The 21199-nt window shown below is 31.4% G+C and overlaps 2 protein-coding genes across 2 annotated transcripts; both read right to left on the bottom strand.

The window, feature by feature from the left end:
- Positions 1–18392: 18392 nt before the first annotated feature.
- On the bottom strand, positions 18393–18997 carry LOC139888571 (uncharacterized). The gene is made up of 2 exons (XM_071871574.1): positions 18775–18997; positions 18393–18685 (listed from the first exon to the last, which is right to left on the bottom strand). The coding sequence occupies exons 1-2, from the start codon at positions 18995–18997 to the stop codon at positions 18393–18395; spliced, it is 516 nt and encodes a 171-aa protein (XP_071727675.1).
- A 780-nt stretch (positions 18998–19777) lies between these two features.
- Positions 19778–20856, bottom strand: LOC139888570 (uncharacterized). Its single transcript, XM_071871573.1, has 5 exons — positions 20563–20856; positions 20328–20404; positions 20184–20209; positions 20008–20069; positions 19778–19915 (listed from the first exon to the last, which is right to left on the bottom strand). Exons 1-5 carry the CDS (start codon positions 20854–20856, stop codon positions 19778–19780), a joined length of 597 nt encoding a protein of 198 aa, XP_071727674.1.
- Between the last annotated feature and the right edge of the window lie 343 nt (positions 20857–21199).

Here is a 21199-nt window from a genome sequence, read left to right as displayed (position 1 = left end):
TCCCGGAATGATGGGGATATTCTTATATATGCATCTTGTTAATGTCGGTTACCAGGTGTTCACAAGATGAATGATTTTTATCTTTATGTATGGGATGTGTATTGAAATATGAAATCTTGTGGTCTATTGTTACGATTTGATATATATAGGTTAAACCTATAACTCACCAACATTTTTGTTGACGTTTAAAGCATGTTTATTCTCAGGTGAATACTAAGAGCTTCCGCTGTTGCATACTAAAATAAGGACAAGATTTGGAGTCCATGTTTGTATGATATTGTGTAAAAACTGCATTCAAGAAACATATGTCGATGTAATATATTTCTATTGTAAACCATTATGTAATGGTCGTGTGTAAACAGTATATTTTAGATTATCATTATTTGATAATCTACGTAATGTTTTTAAAACCTTTATTGATAAAATAAAGGTTATGGTTGTTTTAAAAATGAATGCGGTCTTTAAAAAACGTCTCATATAGAGGTCAAAGCCTCGCAACGAAATCAATTAATATGGAACATTTATAATCAATATGAACGGGACATTTCAATATGGGTTTTCATGTCTTCTTTAAAATCCATAACCACAAAGTCGGTCAGAAAAAGGAATTTGTTGACCTTAACCATGACGTTCTCAGCTATTCCCTTAGGATATCTAGTGGATTGGTCAACTAGCTGGGTGCTCATTTTGGTAGAGTTAAGGTTTCCAAATTCGAGTCTCTGGAACAGTGAGTAGGGTATGAGATTGATGCTAGCACCAAGGTCAGCGAGAGAATAGATAGTACCAGATTGGTAGATAGAACAAAGAAGGGTAAATCGTCTGGTGTCCCCTAGTTTTTCAGGAAGAGTATTTAAGAGAGTGGCTGAACAATCCGCATCAGTGGGACATTAGATACTTCAGGTATCTTATCCTTGGTTGATAGGAGTTTCCTAAAATACTTCTTACTATAAGGATTTTTAGACTCCAAAAATTTACCGTCAATCTTGAAAGGTTTCATCTTGTTATGTCTTTGCATGAGACCGCCCGGGAATGGAATGGGTGCTTTCCCAGTAGGTTTAGGTGATGACTCAATGACTACTACCGAACGAGTATTAGTTAGTTTCTTCTCCTTAGAAGAAACTGAAGGTTGGATATGTTCCACCTTTGGGTCATTTTTAGGACAACCAAGAGAATTGAGACATTGATTTAGCTGGCTTATTTGATTTTCAAGACTACTCAAGTGATTAGTCATGACTAAGTCAGCTGCATCTTGTCTTGCTGTGATCATGTTGATGATTCACAGTAGGACATTCTCTGGACTTGTCTCTGGTGGGGTAGTGGGTTTGATGGGTTGGTTGTGTGGATGAGCTAGGATCTTATCGGAGTAAACAACAGAGTCCTCACATTCAGCCTTGTATACCTTGGCCGGATGTGGGTCAGTATAATTCTGGCATAATTGCACTTGAGACACATGTTGCGGGAGTTTCTTTAGCTCTCCGATTTCTTTGGTAAGTTTTTCTATTTGGTCTGAGAGAAATTTGATGGTTTTATTTTTGATAGGATCGGAGGCGGAAAGCGGTGTTGCTGATGAAATTTGCTCTTCCGTGTTCCAATCGTGATGGTGCATAGTATCCTCCTCGATCAATCTACAGGCCTCGTCAGCAGTAAATTTCATGAAGTTACCTTGAGAAACAGCATCAAGAATAGACTTATTGTTCTTATTCAGACCTTTGTAGAAGGTCAAAACCTGATCAGAGCTCTTAAGACGGTGGTTCGGGAATCTTCGAAACAATTGTTTGAATCTTTCCCATGTAGTGTAGAGTGATTCATCGTATGCTTGTTGAAAGTTTACGATATCATTCCTAAGTCTGATTTGTTTTGATGGGGAAAAGTACTTGATTAAGAAAGTTGTTGCCATTTCCTCCCATGAGGTGATAGAGTTGGGTTCTAACCCCTCGAACCAGGCTTTTACATGAAGAGTTATGGAATAGGCGAACAGATACAGACGAACTACATCTTGTTCAACCCCGTTTTGCTTATATAAGTTGGATAAGGAGAGGAATCTATCTAAGTGAGAGTTGGGATCGTCATTTTGTAAGCTACAGAATTGGCAATGGTTGTGAATGAGTTGTATGATACTATGCTTAAGCACAAAAGACGCTCCGTTAAGCTCTGTATATAGTATCGGTCCTCCTCGTCCTTCTAACGAGGGTTTGGTGACGTCAGCGAGAGTGATGCGTGCGGCCATCGTCGAACTATCGGCAGGTACGTGTGGATCTCGTTGGATGGGTACGTATGATATCGAATAGAAGAAAGGATGTGTCTGAAGAAGTTCTTAGCGGTCTAAGTAGGTTAAACCATCCTAAAGGTTCACTAATAACGAAGTCCATTTTAAACTTTTTAATTGATCTAGATTAAGCTAATATCTAACCTAACTACGGTAAACTAGTTACTTCTGACAAACCTAGTCTCAGTTAAAAGGGTCTCTTAAAAACTAACTAATCTAAACAGACTCCAAATCGTACTACTGCTCCGCGGCAGCGGCGCCAAAAATTAACTACTCCTTATGATATGCCCGAATCGGACGGTTTATTTATGCAGTATCACTGGGTCGCAAAACGTCAATTCAGGATATCAACAGAAGAAGTTGATTGTTTAATTTATATATTGCTGGGCCTAAATCTATTATTCCTTCCTATGGGTTAGCAAGGGAAAATATGACCTAGGATCGTTCCTTGAGCGGTCGAATTTGAAGCGGAGCTTATTCAGATAATTTAGTGATTAAGATTGGGTCTATACACAATTTAGTATCCAAAACTAGTGGCCAGGTACACCTTGTTTGGAGAGGCAGGATCCTTTTGGTCCCAATAAATTGGCGACTATTCGGAAAATCCAACAACCAAGTCCAACTGGTTTATTCTAGACACCACTTTATCCGGAATATCAAATTATGTAAAGGCTATAGTTGGGTTGATTTGATTTATAATTATATTTAAAATATTAAAGCAATATAATTAAAATAAGCTAGTTAGCATGCAACAACTAAGGACAGAGAAGACGTGGTTCATCATGATTTAAGATAACGTAGTGTCGGGATGATTGCGAGACACTCATTAGATATATTTACCTTGGTGTAAACACTAGATTCCCAACTAATTGATTTCTCAATTAGCATGTCACGAGGAACTAGGCTATCGTGATTCTTATCGGATGGACTATGCTCAACTCCCAACGCTTTATCCGGTTTAAAGATATAAGCGGCCTAACTTGGATGCAATGCATACCTTGGGCGCACGAATAAAGTAGCATAGCCATATATAATATCCAACCTTTCTTAACACCTTAGTGTATCACCCAAGTGAGTGGTTATGATTGTGTTTTGAATTCCTTTCTGTCAATGGTTTGGTAAAATCTAAGGGTTTGTAGACAAATTAGAACCTCTGATAGTTCTTAGTCATCCTTAAAAATTTATAAGCTTAGTTTGTATTGTAGTGCATTAAATTCCCATTTATGATTTAAACCAGCCCTTACTTAAATCTACCCCATAAATCCCTTAGTTATCCACCATGTACTACACTTATAGTGGTTCCATAGCTTCTAAGCTTGACCATGCTCAAGTGGTCCTATAGTACATCAACACTGTACTCTACTGTTGCAACAGCATTTCCTCGAGTCTTATACTCTTGACCAATGTCTTTATTTGGTGCTACGGTAATTCCCCATGTACTTTATAGTATTTCCAATGGTTCATACCTTGACCAATGTATAAACATAGATAATTAATTACCTTATAATTGTCGACTTTATAAAAGGTTTTAATCACGTTATTGGTGGAATGACGATAATAACGAGGTTTAATATCATAGACAGAAAGAGAGTACGAAACGATAATCATCCCTAACTAACATTATTAAATCATGACAAACAATCAAGCAATTACTCACACATCATGGGAACAAGAATTTTTAATATTAATAAATCACAAACATCGAACAAGAATTTTATAATAAATTAATAAAAAAAGGATAGATATTACTGAATAATGTCGGCAGAATAACACTTGTATTTCTTCATAATATCCATAGTGTTACAATGCTTGATAGCTTCTACTAGTAACTACATACTAATCTCCTATTGATCACTAGAGAACAACAATAGAGAGATAATTACATTTCCTAATCTCTATACTTTTCTCTCTAGAATCTAGAGAGAGAAAGTAGAGAGAGAACTAATCTCCTATAGATCACTAGAGAGCGACTATAGACAGATATTTAGAGAGAGAAGTGAAGAATGGTGTGTGTTGAAATGGTGGGATGAAGCCCCTATTTATAGGAAATGCTTGATGGCAAAGTTGTAAATAAATGGCTGAAAAACCCCTGGCAGGCCGTTTGGCAAGCCGTTTGGCAGGCCATTTGGCAAGGTCTTTTTTGGTGCCCATTTGCTGGCAAGCCGTTTTCCCTTATGACTGGCCGTTTGGTAAGCCGTTTGGCAAGCTGTTTGCTGAATCGTAATTTGTCTTTCACCGTTTTCACTCTAGAATCTTCGTTTAGTTACGTTTCTGATGATTCTTGTGCCCACACGTTCGTAATTAAATATCCTACAACATGAGATTAAGTAAATAAACTTTTCCAAAAATTATAAAATAAGTTATTAAACGCGAGTTAATCATCTTAGCTAGTTTTGCTCGTTTTTCCTCGTTTTTCATCTGTTTTTAGTGATTCTTGAAACATAGCCTTTATAATGTAATGATATGCATATCCGCATGATAATGCGGATTACGCATCCAAAGCCCTGAACCGCACACTAATTGCCATGTACAATATATGGTACGGGTATAGCCGCATTCTATGCGCCTATACCATCTGATGTGAGTTTCGTATACATGCATATGGGTCTAGTATATTCTAGAAGAATGTACGGTATAATTAATTCGGATTCTTTTCCTTAAATAATGAAAGTTAGTTAGGATGAGATCGCATTTAATTAGGAAAGAAATTCTATCGAAACCCTAATTCGTGAGCCTATAAATACATAGCTCATAAACCCTAAAAACATATTCGGTTACTTATACGTAACACTAGCATACATATTATCATTGTACGAACATGCTTCATACGATCTAAAATGTAAAGACTTTCAGGTATGTCTCGAACTATAAAACCTTCATGTCTTTGGGCCACTCAACCCCGACTCTTAAATCGGCCACCCTGTCGGAATTGAAATGATACCTATGTGGGTTATCCACGACTAAGTGTCAGAGGTTCAAATATTGTTAGTCCTTAAACCCTATCATGCACTCAAGCGTAGGTTCACCTTGACCTCGTGAAAATATGATTGATCATAATGACATAATCTACCAAATGAAGCAAATAAATGCTTATTTAGATGATAAAGTCAATTACTTTATCATAAATGGGGCTAATATCGCGGGGTAAAAACGTAACTATTTAGCCGATATCAGTATATTAAGAGTTGTTTCTGTGACGACCCGAAAATTTCTGACCAAATTTATACCTAATCTTTATATGTTTCCGACACGATAAGCAAAGTTTGTAAGGTTGAGTCTCAAAAAGTTTTGGAACTGTTTACATGAATTCATTCGTCCTTTGACTGCTCCCGACGATTCACGAACGATAGTTTGTAAATAAATGTATATAAATATAAATGTAAGTATATACATAATAATAATGGAAAGTAATAAAATATAATTTCAACATTTAAAATTTAATATGAAAAATAAGATATAAAATAATTAAGTTGGAAGTAAAATGAATTTATATATAAATACTTGATTTCTATATATAATTATTACTATATGTATATTGTCATAAATATATTAAAATATATAAAAATTTAATAGTTAATATAAATTATTATGTAATGTATATAGTTAAAATTATATTACATAATGCTAATATAATAAATTTAATTATAAATATAGTTGTTGGCATAATATTGTTAATACTTCTAATAATAATATCAATACTAGCGTTATTAATATTATTTTAAATATATAATCTAGAGATACGAATTTAATATAAATAAGTTATTATAGTATTATTATAACTAATATTATTATCATTATTAATAATAGTAGTATTATTATAAATAGTATTATTATTATTAATAATAATATTATTGTTGTAAATTTTATAGTTATTATTAAATATATACTAATTATTTATATTAGTGTTATTATTAATATTAATATTATTATCATTATTATAATATTAGTAATTTTATTATTATTATTATTAATATTAATGATATTATTTTTATTAATAAATTAAATTAATCCGTATAAATTAAAATCAGATACAGATATTACGCGTAATTTATGTCTTTATCAGTGTTATTTTATTTTTTTATCCTCTCTGTTAAACTTGCTTTGCTCGTGACTTCATGTCGACCCATATCATCAACATATATACTGAATTCCTCAATTATTGCAAATCATTCGAGTTACTTTCATTTATCAATAATCAGTTTGCAATTTGCATTTACCTGTTATATAAAAAAAAAACGAGTTCTATCTCTGTACGTTCATATTTTTACTGCAATCTTGATTTTGAATGATTTTGAAAAATCTATAAATGCAGAAACGTTCTAATTCATTGTTTGAAACTTTCTTCAATGTTACAAAGGCTAATTCGAAGAAACAATCCAGAATTTCGAGGTCAAAGTTTTAAAAACAAAAAGTCAAATGATTTTCTATCAACAAATTCGAGTAATATGTTACGATTCTGATGCAATTGATGATTTTTGTATATTCCATTGACAATTTGGAAGATAATTTATGAAGGTTTCGAAGTCTAAAAATGTTTCAATATCAAAATCTTTATTTTTTTTTGTTGTGTTCATCGTCGCTGCTCAGCAGCATCTTGTTTTTTTTTGTTTTTTTTTTCTTTTTCAATTTCATTTTAATACTAGTTAAATGTTTTTGAATATATTTTTTTTATCCTAACACTAATTAGTAAACATTTTTTTAAGTTAATTCATGGATTCGTTTGATTTTTATTGGGCAAGAAGTGGAAGAAACAGAAAAAGAAACAGGTTATAAATTTATCTTTTGGGTTTAGTTCAAGAAAAATGAATCGGTTCAATGGTTGTGAGAGTGTTGAGGTATACAAGAGGTCTTGGGTTAGAGCCTGGTCATGGGCAATTCTTTTTAGGATGGCTGTTTAAAAGGTATATAACTTTCACTTATTTTATTATTATTATTATTATTATTATTATTATTATTATTATTATTATTATTATTATTATTATTATTATTATTATTATTATTATTAATAATAGTATAAATATTATTATTGTTGTTGTTGTTATTATTATTATTAATTATGATTGATGTTATTACAAGTATCATAACTATTATTATTACTAATACTAATATATGTATTATTATTATTATTATTATTATTATTATTATTATTATTATGATTAAGGATTATTATTATTAAGTATTATAAGTTTATGAACTAAAATCTTATGATCTTAAATAAGTTAAGTGTGTATATAATTATAAAGTTTGTATTGATTAGGATATGAGTAACACAGCTGTGGTCATGAATATGATAATCAAAGTATATATATATTTGTATGTACAGACATAAAACCGTTAAGATTTTAAGATATTAGGATATTATGAGGAATGTTATGACGTAAAAGTAATGTAACAAAGTTATGAGGTAAGTAATATAATTAAGCTTAAGTAAAAATCATGATTTAAAAAGTATGGTTACAAATGTTAATTCGAAACTTCGAATACAAAAAATAATATTTTACAAAATAATATTAAGCATATATAAATTTATAGAGTTAAAAACTATGGATAAATTATGATTTAAGTGAGATATTAATTATTAATATCATTATCATCAATATTATTACTAAAACTAACTTTAATAATAATTAGTATTATCATTATTATTATCATTTTTATTATTATTAGTATCATTATTATTATTAACATAACTAGTAGGTATATAAAACCATATTTAAAACAGATAACTTAACTATGTTATTATATTATAATAAGTATTAATTACTTATTTAAGATATATAAAATAAATATATTTAAGTTATTTATTAAACGTGACATACAAATCATTAAATATAATAAGTATATTAATATTGTTAAAATATGAACTTGTTATATGTTTTAATACATATATGAATGATATATGTTCGTGAATCCGAGGCCAACCCTGCATTGTTCAGTTTCGTCATATGTATTTTTACTACAAAATACAGTATGGTGAGTTTCATTTACTCCCTTTTTAAATGCTTTTGCAATATATATTTTTGGGACTGAGAATACATGCGCTGTTTGTATAACCGTTTTATGAAATAGACACAAGTAATTGAAACTACATTCTATGGTTAGATTATCGAATCGAATATCACCCTTTTAGCTTGGTAACGTAAGAATTAGGGAACAGACACCCTAATTGACGCGAATCCTAAAGGTAGATCTACGGCACTAACTCCCTCCCATACTGGAAAATGGTATGCTTTAGTACTTCGAGTTTATATTATACAGATGGATTTCTGTTTTGGGGATATTCTATATGCATGAAGTTAATGTCGGTTAACAGGTATTCAATTCATATGAATGATTTTTAAACACTTGCGAGTGTATGATTATTGAATAAAGGAAATCCTGTGGTCTATTAAAATTATGGAAATGATTGATTATGATAAACTAATGAACTCACCAACCTTTTGGTTGACACTTTAAAGCATGTTTATTCTCAGGTATGAAAGAAATCTTCCGCTGTGCATTTGCTCATTTTAGAGATATTACTTGGAGTCATTCATGACATATTTCAAAAGATGTTGCATTCGAGTTGTTGAGTTCATCAAGATTATTATTAAGTCAATTATAGTTGGATATATATGAAATGTTATGCATGCCGTCAACTTTCGATGAAATAAAAGTTTGTCTTTTAAAAACGAATGCAATGTTTGTAAAATGTATCATATAGAGGTCAAGTACCTCGTAATGTAATCATATGTTATTGTATTCGTCCTTATGGATTAGGACGGGTCTTTACATGTGGTATCAGAGCGGTGGTCTTAGTGAACCAGGTCTTGCATTAGTGTGTCTAACTGATAGTTGCTTAGATGCATTAGTGAGTCTGGACTTCGACCGTGTCTGCATGTCAAAAATTTTGCTTATTATTTCGTGTCGAAAATTACCTGCTTATCATTATTAGGGAATCACCTGCTTATCATTCTTAAGTCTAGACACATCTTACTGTATTGATTGTATGAATAGTGTATAGACAAAATTCATAACTTAGCGTATCTGCGAATTCATATCTTAGCGTATCTGTTACTGTAAACTTTGCCTGACATATTCCGTAAATTTCTCCATATTCTACAAAATCTTTTGTTCTATATATATAGATATTCTATGTAATTAGAATACCATCCGAGAGCCGAAAATCATTTCCTATCGAAAAATCCTTTACTCCATCGTATGAAATGGAACTCGTCACTAGTTCAAGTTCTTCGAAACCCGACAGCTATTCCAACATGGATGTTCACCTAAGCTCCGGAAGCAGCGTCACCAGAATGAATCAACCAATCAGCCATCCCCAATTCATCTGATGGGTTCGTAGTCTACTTAACCATTGGAGACAAGAAGAAGGTGATCCTTTCCATCAATCTAATTCACCTCTTGGAGAAGAACCTGAAGCACTTACCGGCGAACCTATCCGAAACACCATTTTCAGTCTCATTTCCAGGGTAACTCGCCACGATTATATTCTATCCACAATTCTAAACCTTATTCATCCACTCGTCCCAACCGCCAATCATTCTGGAGTAATGGAAGAAGTCAACGAGCTTCGCTCTCGAGTAATAAATTTGGAGAATATGGTGCAAAACTTACCAGCTTCACCAACATCACCAGCACCAACAGTACCATCACCACCAACAACAACAACATTCGCATCTCAAACCTCAATTTCACAATCTATCCCACGAACATCAACATCATACGTACCATAGATACCAAGGAGTACCAACAGCAATGAACGATGAAGTATTGATCCATAACTTCATTGAAGAAATATTCTGCGAAGAATATGTGGTTTCTAAAAGTTTTAGAGATTACTTATTTTAGCTCAACCCGAAAAGCAAATGAGATTAATATCATATTAACCCATTAAATCCATGATTACATCCGAAGAAAATATATATGTATATATATTTTCATAAAGATTGAAATTAAAAGTTCTTTTGTACAAAATGTTAATGGTGAAAATATTTTAAGGTAATACCCGAGGAATATTTAGATTTCACATTAATAAGTTACACTGTACATTCTTCGAATCTGATTCAACGGTCATTTACTATCCTACTTACATCCACAGATATACGAATCCGTTCACCACAGAATAATCATTTTCATTCAATTTCATATTTAGATTTTGACTTATCAGAATCCAACAAGTGGCATAATGAAGAAAACATTGGACAAAATAAAATTTGTTAGAAACAAATAATTTAACTATGAGAAGAATTTTGTTAAGAATCCACGCTAACAAAATCCTTGCTAACTGTTTCTAGCTAACTGTTAATTCTGTATTACCTTTTATTTATCGTAATTTATTTATCGCAATTTTAATTCTCGCAATTTTATTTATCGTCATTTAATTTCTATTATTTATTTTACGCACTTTAAATATCGGGACAGGTATACAAGGTTTTGACATATCATATCGACACATCTATATATATTATTTGGAATAACCATAGACACTCTATATGCAGTAATGCTTGAGTTAGCTATACAGGGTTGAGGTTGATTCTATAATAATATATATAATTTGAGTTGTGATCGAGTCTGAGACATGTACACGGGTCACGATACGTATTAATTAATTCGAATATTATAAACTATATATGAATTATTGAGTTAGTGACTGTGGACTGCTAACTGTGGACTACCAAGATTGGACGATTAAAATAAATTAAAATATTGATTATAACATATGAAACTAAACAATTCTTCAAGTTTTCCACTTGATTTCATCTTAAACCTCATTTGTATCTTGACGATTACAATCTTCGTTCAAACCTTTCATGATTCTTGAAAACACCTCAATCGAGAGGATGAACCAACCGCACTTCATCTACGGAAGAAAAGATTGATGCATATAGTTATGCACCTGAAAACACTCGGAACCTGAGTAAACGTTTAACACGTATCTGTGCTAGCTCCTTTGACGTTGTTATTACCCAAAATAATTTAGTAATCCCTTCCAAATTAGCCAATTTTGTCACAGCTTCAGCAAATCAACTTTAATGTTTCATTTGAATAAACCTTATTATAAAGATTACCCCTTCATCATCATTATTGGAGAACCGTTTATATTCTACCACATTAGCAGTAAACTTACCAGCAACTTCATTACTCATTGGTTTAAGTCTTTCTGAAAAATCATTATTTTTATCAAAAACCCCATCATATACTCATCCGCATCTGGTAATGAGAATTGCCATACCAATTACTGAGAATTAGCAATCGGTATTTTGAATCTCGCAGCGTTTCTACGTCAACAATTATATGTATACATATAACATCTATCTTCTAGAATTATGATCTTCAATTCTGAAATTCTGAAAAAAACACCCAGTCTGCGAATCAATACTCGGAATGTTGAAAAAGCTCAAAGATTTTGATACTAAAAAAAACAAATTAAGCAAACCCTGAAGGAGACTAAGGACAAATACAAGGACCAAACCCTGCATTTAAAGAATCCTGATGATTCTGTTTCTGATGAAATCTTTAGCGAATACCTTACTCCTGACTCTACACTTTTACGAACAATCTTCATCATCATCCATCGATATTAGAAATTCTAAGATTTTATCATATCTTTCATTATAAATATCCTCAATATTTCTGAAGATATATCCATAACTATTCTCATATGAGATTATTCATCTCTTCGTGCTATCTGTGTTACATTTTAAAGAAAACTATATTAGTTTCTAAACATCTGAAACCTCTGATTTTAAAATATGAATGATATTGAAGTAGTGTTGGGAACTGAAGCATAAGTTAGTATAATATATTGACACTTGATCAACGTGATTATATTACAGTAAGTCATGCTGAGTTTCTAATGGGACGTGATGATTCACAGACTATAACGTCATCACGTGCTATGTTACAAGACTCTTACATTCTATCTAATCTATCGATATATCAAGAACATGTTTTCTTGATAGTCCTATCTTTTCCCTTGAATTCTGGTAATTTGACAAATCAGATTGTACTATTACTGTCTCTTTCTTAGAACATTAGCCACGTTCATTCGAAACACCATACCTATGAAATCTAGACGATTATTGGCTTTACTTAAAGCCGAGAACAGAAAACAAATTCATGGAGCTTCAAGTATAAAACACAGCAAATAGGAGGGATCATTAACCGGTGATGTCAATAATTATGGAAAGACAGAGGCAGGGTAAAATTTTGAAAACCATCAACCCAAGAACGTTGTAGATGTAAAAATAAATATTCTTCTGGTGAAAGATAGAAAAGAAAGAAAGACGGTAAATATGGTTAATATAATAGCAAGGGTCAATACATGATTAAGCATATTGACGGATTTTGTGGAAGTGTGAATTAAGGAAGAAAGTATATAAGTGGAGAAAATAATGGAACGGAAAAAGTTTAATTTATAATGGGAATATCAGACAGAGTAATCGAGGCAGATCACCGTATTTAATTATAGAGATCTTAATTTCCTTACTCGCCGAAGAATCAAATCTTTTAGATTTCGAAGATTTTCTTTAAATCCCTTGAATTTCGAAAATCAACCGTGACTACGTCAAAAGTTAAGACGAATCTGCATTTACTCATTTCGCTCGTTTGTGATAGCTTCATTCGTGCTCTTTGAAATAATCGAATTGTTTTATCCATATTACTCAATGATGATAAAACTCTATTTATCAACTCATGTTCGTCAGGAAAACATTTTTATTGTTAGCCATGATCACCTGACTCAAATTTTGGGACGAAATTTCTTTAACGGGTAGGTACTGTGACGACCCGAAAATTTTTGACCAAATTTAAACCTAATCTTTATATGTTTCTGACACGATAAGTAAAGTTTGTAAGGTTGAGTCTTAAAAAGTTTTGGAACTGTTTACATGAATTCATTCGTCCTTTGACTGTTCCCGACGATTCACGAACGATAGTTTGTAAATAAATGTATATAAATATAAATGTAAGTATATATATAATAATAATGGAAAATAATAAAATATAATTTCAACATTTAAAATATAATATAAAAAATAAGATATAAAATAATTAAGTTGGAAGTAAAATAAATTTATATATAAATACTTGATTTCTATATATAATTATTACTATATGTGTATTGTTATATATATATTAAAATATATAAAAATTTAATAGTTAATATAAATTATTATGTAATGTATATAGTTAAAATTATATTACATAATGCTAATATAATAAATTTAATTATAAATATAGTTGTTGGCATAATATTGTTAATACTTCTAATAATAATATCAATACTAGCGTTATTAATATTATTTTAAATATATAATCTAGAGATACGAATTTAATATAAATAAGTTATTATAGTATTATTATTACTAATATTATTATCATTATTAATAACAGTAGTATTATTATAAATAGTATTATTATTATTAATAATAATATTATTGTTGTAAATTTTGTAGTTATTATTATATATATACTAATTATTTATATTAGTGTTATTATTAATATTAATATTATTATTATTATTAAAATATTAGTATTTTTATTATTATTATTATTATTATTATTAATATTAATGATATTATTTTTATTAATAAATTAATCCGTATAAATTAAAATCATATACAGATATTACGCGTAATTTATGTCTTTATCAGTGTTATTTTTTTTTTATCTTTTCTGTTAAACTATCTTTGCTCGTGACTTCATGTCGACCCATATCATCAACATATACACTGAATTCCTCAATTATTACAAATCATTCGAGTTACTTTCATTTATCAATAATCAGTTTGCAATTTGCATTTATCTGTTATATAAAAAAAAGAAAAAAAAAGAAAACGAGTTCTATCTCTGTACATTCATATTTTTACTCCAGTCTTGATTTCGAATGATTTTGAAAAATCTATAAATGCAGAAACGTTCTAATTCATTGTTTGAAACTTTCTTCAACATTACAAAGGCTAATTCGAAGAAATAATCAAGAATTTCGAGGTCAAAGTTTTAAAAACAAAAAGTCAAAAGATTTTCTATGAACAAATTCGAGTAATATGTTACGATTCTGATGCAATTGATGCTTCTTGTATATTCCATTGACGATTTGGAAGATAATTTATGAAGGTTTCAAAGTCTAAAAATGTTTCAATATCAAAATCTTTATTTTTTTTTTGTTGTGTTCATCGTCGCTGCTCAGCAGCATCTTTTTTTTTTTTCCTTTTTCTATTTCATTTTAATACTAGTTAAATGTTTTTGAATATATTTTTTTATCCTAACACTAATTAGTAAACATTTTTTTTAAGTTTATTCATGGATTCGTTTGATTTTTATTGGGGAAGAAGTGGAAGAAACAGAAAAAGAAACAGGTTAAAAATTTATCTTTTGGGTTTAGTTCAAGAAAAATGAATTGGTTCAATGGTTGTGAGAGTGTTGAGGTATACAAGAGGTCTTGGGTTCGAGCCCGGTCATGGGCAGTTCTTTTTAGGATGGCTGTTTAAAAGGTATATAACTTTCACTTATTTTTATTATTATTATTATTATTATTATTATTATTATTATTATTATTATTATTATTATTATTATTATTATTATTATTATTATTATTATTATTATTATTATTATTATTATTATTATTATTATTATTATTATTATTATTATTATTATTATTATTATTATTATTATTGTTGTTGTTGTTGTTGTTGTTGTTGTTGTTATTATTAATTATGATTGATGTTATTACAAGTATCATAACTATTATTATTACTAATACTAATGTATTATTATTATTATTATTATTATTATTATTATTATTATTATTATTATTATTATTATTATTATTATTATTATTATTATTATTATTATTATTATTATTATTATTATTATGATTAAGGATTATTATTATTAAGTATTATAAGTTTATGAACTAAAATCTTATGAGCTTAAATAAGTTAAGTATGTATATAATTATAAAGTTTATATTGATTAGGATATGAGTAACACAACTGTGGTCATGAATATGATAATCAAAGTATATATATATATATATATATATATATATATATATATATATATATATATATATATATATATATATATATATATATATATATATATGTATGTATGTATGTACAGACATAAAACTGTTAAGATTTTAAGATATTAGGATATTATGAGGAATGTTATGACGTAAAAGTAATGTAACAAAGTTATGAGTTAAGTAATATAATTAAGCTTAAGTAAAAATCATGATTTAAAAAGTATGGTTACAAATGTTAATTCGAAACTTCGAATACAAAAAATAATATTTTGCTAAATAATATTAAGCATAAATAAATAAATTTATAGAGTTAAAAACTATGGATAAATTATGATTTAAGTGAGCTATTAAATATTAATATCATTATCATCAATATTATTACTAACACTAACTTTAATAATAATTAGTATTATCATTATTATTATCATTTTTATTATTATTAGTATCATTATTATTATTAACATAACTAGTAGGAATATAAAACCATATTTAAAACAGATAACTTAACTCTGTTATTATATTATAATAAGTATTAATTACTTATTAAAGATATATAAAATAAATATATTTAAGTTATTTATTAAACATGACATACAAATCATTAAATATAACAAGTATATTAATATTGTTAAAATATGAACTTGTTATATGTTTTTAATACATATATGAATGATATAGGTTCGTGAATCTGAGGCCAACCCTGCATTGTTCAGTTTCGTCATATGTATTTTTACTACAAAATACAGTATGGTGAATTTCATTTACTCCCTTTTTAAATGTTTTTGCAATATATATTTTTGGGACTGAGAATACATGCGCTGTTTTTATAACTGTTTTATGAAATAGACACAAGTAATTGAAACAACATTCTATGGTTGGATTATCGAATCGAATATCACCCTTTTAGCTTGGTAACCTAAGAATTAGGGAACAGACACCCTAATTGACGCGAATCCTAAAGGTAGATCTACGGGCACTAACTCCCCCCATACTGGAAAATGGTATGCTTTAGTTCTTCGAGTTTATATTATACAGATGGATTTCTGTTTTAGGGATTTTCTATATGCATGATGTTAATGTCGGTTACCATGTGTTCAATCCATATGAATGATTTTTAAACACTTGCGAGTGTATGATTATTGAATAAAGGAAATCTTGTGGTCTATTAAAATTATGGAAATGATTGATTATGATAAACTAATGAACTCACCAACCTTTTGGTTGACACTTTAAAGCATGTTTATTCTCAGGTATGAAAGAAATCTTCCGCTGTGCATTTGCTCATTTTAGAGATATTACTTGGAGTCATTCATGACATATTTCAAAAGATGTTTCATTCGAGTTGTTGAGTTCATCAAGATTATTATTAAGTCAATTATAGTTGGATATATTATGAAATGGTATGCATGACGTCAACTTTGGATGAAATGAAAGTTTGTCTTTTAAAAACAAATGCAATGTTTTTAAAATGTATCATATAGAGGTCAAGTACCTCGCAATGTAATCATATGTTATTGTATTCGTCCTTATGGATTAGGACGGGTCTTTACAGTTTCCTTCCCACCCTTAGTTACTACTAGGGCATCAAACTCACTACACTCTGTTTCAACTTTAGTGATTAATCGTTCAAGAGTAAGATGAAAATTGGTTATTAATTCTTCAAAAGTCTTTGTCAAAGCATCAAATTTATTCTGGCATTCTATGACTTGAAGGTTTATCATATATTGCTTTGTCATAAAGTTGACTTAAGTTTTCTTAGAGTGGAGAGTAGGTTGTTGTAATGGAAAGACAATATTGGAGTCTGAGCTATTCTGCTGTTTATATGCTCATCTAGGGTAAGGATACTTTATAATGGTTCTAGTAGCATCAGTACTTTTAGTAATTGGTAAACTTTGAAGAGTGAGGGTGAGATCTCGTAACCTAGTTTCTAGCATTTTTACTGTTTGAGTGAAGATGTCATCCTTCTCAGCAGCTTCATTGCTCCAATCTTCCTATTGTGCAACTATTGTTTCTAAGAGATTTCATGCTTCATCTGCCATTCGTGACATGAAATTGCCTTGCGAGGCCATGTCTAGGAGAGACTTATCATCTTTGGTCAAACCATTGTAAAGTGTGTAGATTATGTCCGCCCGACTTAACGAATGATTCAGACACCTTTTAAGCATTACCTTTACTCTATTCCATGCTAGACACAATGAGTCGTTTTCTTTTTTAGAAAAGCTTGCGATGTCATTTCTTAAACATGTTTGTAGGGAAGGTGGATAAACTATGTTTAAAAACGTTCTTGCTAATTCCTCGCATGAATGTATTGAATTAGGTTTAAGCTCATCATAACATGTTAAAGCGTGTGTAGACAAAGAATATTGAAAAGGTGAAGTTTCAAAATATTTTTCTCGTTTACTTCCTTCTTAAAAGAGTCAACCAGACTCATAAATTTATTTAGGTGAAATTTTAGATCGTCAGTCGGAAGTCCTTTAAATTTACAGATCATACTGACTAATTTGATCATATGTGAACTGATTTCAGGGATCCCTTCAGTTCCTAAGGTGACTGGTCCTCCTCTTTCTTCGAATCTTGACTTTTGCATAGAAGCAAGGGTGATTTGTGGTTCCATTTGTTTTTAGATTTTCTGTTTAAAAGACTAGAAAAGTAACTTTCATAAAATATTAACTAAAAGGATCGATAATTTAATTAAAACAATTATTCTTAAAATTCGGTCGCTAACCTTATCGGATATTCCAATTGATAGGGTTTCTTACAGATTACTTCGTATCTAAGTGGCTAGATCGATAACGAAGAGGCATGATCCTTTTTGTTCCAATATAATTGGAGACTGTTCGAAAAATCCAACAACCAAGTCCGTGTATAATTGTCTTTCTTAGACACCACCAAATAGCACTTTTGTATGCTTAAAATTTTTCTCAATCAAAATATTCACGATCCCTGGCAGTGGCGCAAAAACTTGTTACTCTCTTGATATGATCAAAACGGACGGTTTTGTTAATGCGATGTCATTGGGTCTCAAACGTCAGGATTAGTTATCAGAAGAGAGACAGTGGTTTATTATTTTATATTTTGCGGGGCCTAAATTTACTTTTAACTTTCTAAAATATCTCTAAGGCTACGGTCTATCTCTTCAAAACATCGCTTGTCATTCATTGGTGCTTCAACGATGAGGTCCGTACTTTGAATTAACTTTGCCATTTGAGTGTTCTTTTTTATGTTGCACATTGATTCATCACTCACGACCAAAGGAAGCTTAAATCGCGAGTGAGCAATCCTGCAGGAAGGCAAGAGCAGGGACGTTACGCTAGACGATGCTACAACAAGGCCAATCTTCCCCCTTGCCCGTAATGCTGTGATAATCGCTTTCCATAGTAACGTCTTTCCTGTTCCACCGTGGTCGTAGACAAAAACCAACTGCTTTGTTAACTATATGACATGTTTATTACCAATTCATTAATTTGTTTTTACTTGCCATTCAGGCTGCGCTCCAGTTCCACTCGCTGATTATTAAGGGATTCACGGTAGTAAATCTTCTCTTCCATAATCAACCAGTTAGCAAGATCCAACAACAGGTTTCGTGGTAGATCTGGTAACCCATATTCTGATATTGATTTTGCAGACTGGTTCAAAAGGATTTCGACCTCGTACCGCACATATATATGGAAGTCTTCATCATTGATGTGAAATTTTGGCATGTTTAGAAAGGCATCAACACAGGGGTATATCGTCAGCCATCAATTTCCAATGCTTTTCCCAAAGTTTCACCGGATTTGTCACATCACAGTAACCCAAAATCTGGGCAAAAAGCAAGGCAAGTTTAGATGAACTTGCCGATGCCGATGCTTCTTCGAGTGCAGTGGCCCACTCTTTATCATCGCCAAGAAGGCCAACAGCTTCACACGCAGATCGATATGTATGATGCACCACGTCGTTGATGGTTCTAATATCTTCAAAACTTTTACATCCTTTATGAAAAAATATAATCAAACATTAGAGCAAGTAACATATATATACATATATATATACATATACTATCAAGTTGAATTAAAAACATGAATGGAACCTTTTTTATGGCAGAGAAGCATCCTGAGGAAAAAAGCTTCTCCAAATGCAGGGTGTATATACGATAGTCTCCCAATTAAAGGTTTATTTATATTTGATCTTCGTTTCCAGGATCTGTTTGCTTCATACCAGGAAAATTTGGATGGAAAATCAAGATACGTAAGATGACTGCCGACAGAAGCGGAGGAGTTGTAATGTAGCCATTCAGTGAGTGTGGTTTTTTTGGTTGGATTTTTTCGGCTATAGAATGAAGGGGTTGTTGCTCGTGAAAGTGTAAAAGCTGCATGTTCTCTATATGAACAGCCAGGATTTGCACGGAAGGCTCACGATGATATATTGGAAATTTGAAAATGCTCGTGAGGGAAAATGAACCAAGTGTCAATGAAATTCTGAATTTCGTCTACTGGTTCAGATTATTCAGGTGTTTGTGAATTGTTAGTGCCTAAAGGCTTTGAGATGCGAGTTGCAACATGAACCGTGCCTTTAGAAATGTATTTGAACGGATATTTGATAAGCATTGTTGAACCAGAACATTCAACATTTATATGAGCCTGAAAATTCAGAAATAGTAAGCGATTATAAGGAACAACGTAAATGTTATCAAGCTCGACACTTGAATGTGTGGTGTGTACACCAGTATTACCTGAAAAGTCAGAGATAGTATGCGATTATAAGGAACAACGTAGCTGTTATCAAGCTTGACACCTGAATGTGTCGTATATACACCAGTATTATGCCGTCGATAGTGGGCCCTACCGTCGACGTCAAAGAATGTTTTGTTGTTATATACCTTTGGGAAATTTTTTTAGCAAGAAATACCTTCCATACAGGGAGCTTTAGTTTTGCTTAGACCACATGGACCATGCATCATAGTGGCTAATATAACTCTGTAACCGACTGGAACACTTCGGGGGTCAGGCTATTCAGCAGATATGTAGTCGTCCAGGTGTTCGATAATTGCACCTGGAGCCTCCGAATATACCCACAGTAATGTATGGGATTGCAGCAAACCCGTTTCTGGAACTCGATTGTATAAAGTACTGAAAAAAGAGGGAAAAAAAATGTTAGTGTAGAACAACGTGAGGTTTCTCCAATAAAGGGAGCTTAATAAAAAGGGAACCTTACTCCCTCTAAAGCTGCCAAGATGCTTCTCCTATTTTAAGAACGTAACGAATTCTTTAACTTTTGAGTGGAATACACGGGCAACAATATCAGCTAGGTCTGAAGCTGTTAAATACGGGTAGGGTTGCAGATAGTGAACGATTTCAGGCCACTTCACATTGCATGTGAAGGTGATAAAAAATTGGGGATTACCAAAAACGCGACAAATGGCTAGCGCGTCTAAGTAATGGCTAAACATGTAACGGGGACCACCAGTGAAAGAAGCGGGTAAAATTGTTCTACTACCCACGTCTGCACCGGTACGATCACCCCTGTTTATAGCATTGTGCAAACCAGTAAGGTATTCATTGCGTATATCCTGCTGTTTCATTCTAATGTAGCCCATGCAATCCAACTCGATACTACAATAAACAGTCACTACATATTGCTGGAATAGCTGGCCGGTTCACAGCATGAGACTGTAAACACCAGACCTATCATGTAGCTGATAGCTGTAAAACATATTCATTGATATTTTTTACGCTAGGCAGCAATAATGTCACGCAACATTAACCCAGGGTGGAATCGCGGTTCACCAAAGAAGAACATCAATGGGTATTGCAATGACATGTACAGAGGGTAAAGTTTGTTGATCCTCCTGGGTCTATCTGACAAAGGCTCGATAATAACATCATAGTCCGTAACTGTTTTCGGACCGGTATCGAACACAATTG

Source organism: Rutidosis leptorrhynchoides, chromosome 2 (assembly GCF_046630445.1).
Source record: "Rutidosis leptorrhynchoides isolate AG116_Rl617_1_P2 chromosome 2, CSIRO_AGI_Rlap_v1, whole genome shotgun sequence".
Classification (NCBI taxonomy): Eukaryota; Viridiplantae; Streptophyta; class Magnoliopsida; order Asterales; family Asteraceae; genus Rutidosis; species Rutidosis leptorrhynchoides.
Note: the sequence above shows the minus strand (reverse complement) of the source record. Positions and strands in the feature narration are given on the sequence as shown.

Coding starts and splice junctions, on each gene's coding strand:
- LOC139888570 (XM_071871573.1), bottom strand. CDS start 20,856: ATGAAACAGCAGGATATACGCAATGAATACCTTACTGGTTTGCACAAT. Junction 20,405..20,562: donor TAGCTGATATTGTTGCCCGT/GTATTCCACTCA, acceptor CTCTTTTTTCAG/TACTTTATACAATCGAGTTC. Junction 19,916..20,007: donor TACTATCTCTGACTTTTCAG/GTAATACTGGTG, acceptor CTGAATTTTCAG/GCTCATATAAATGTTGAATG.
- LOC139888571 (XM_071871574.1), bottom strand. CDS start 18,997: ATGCCAAAATTTCACATCAATGATGAAGACTTCCATATATATGTGCGG. Junction 18,686..18,774: donor ACTGGAGCGCAGCCTGAATG/GCAAGTAAAAAC, acceptor ACGGTGGAACAG/GAAAGACGTTACTATGGAAA.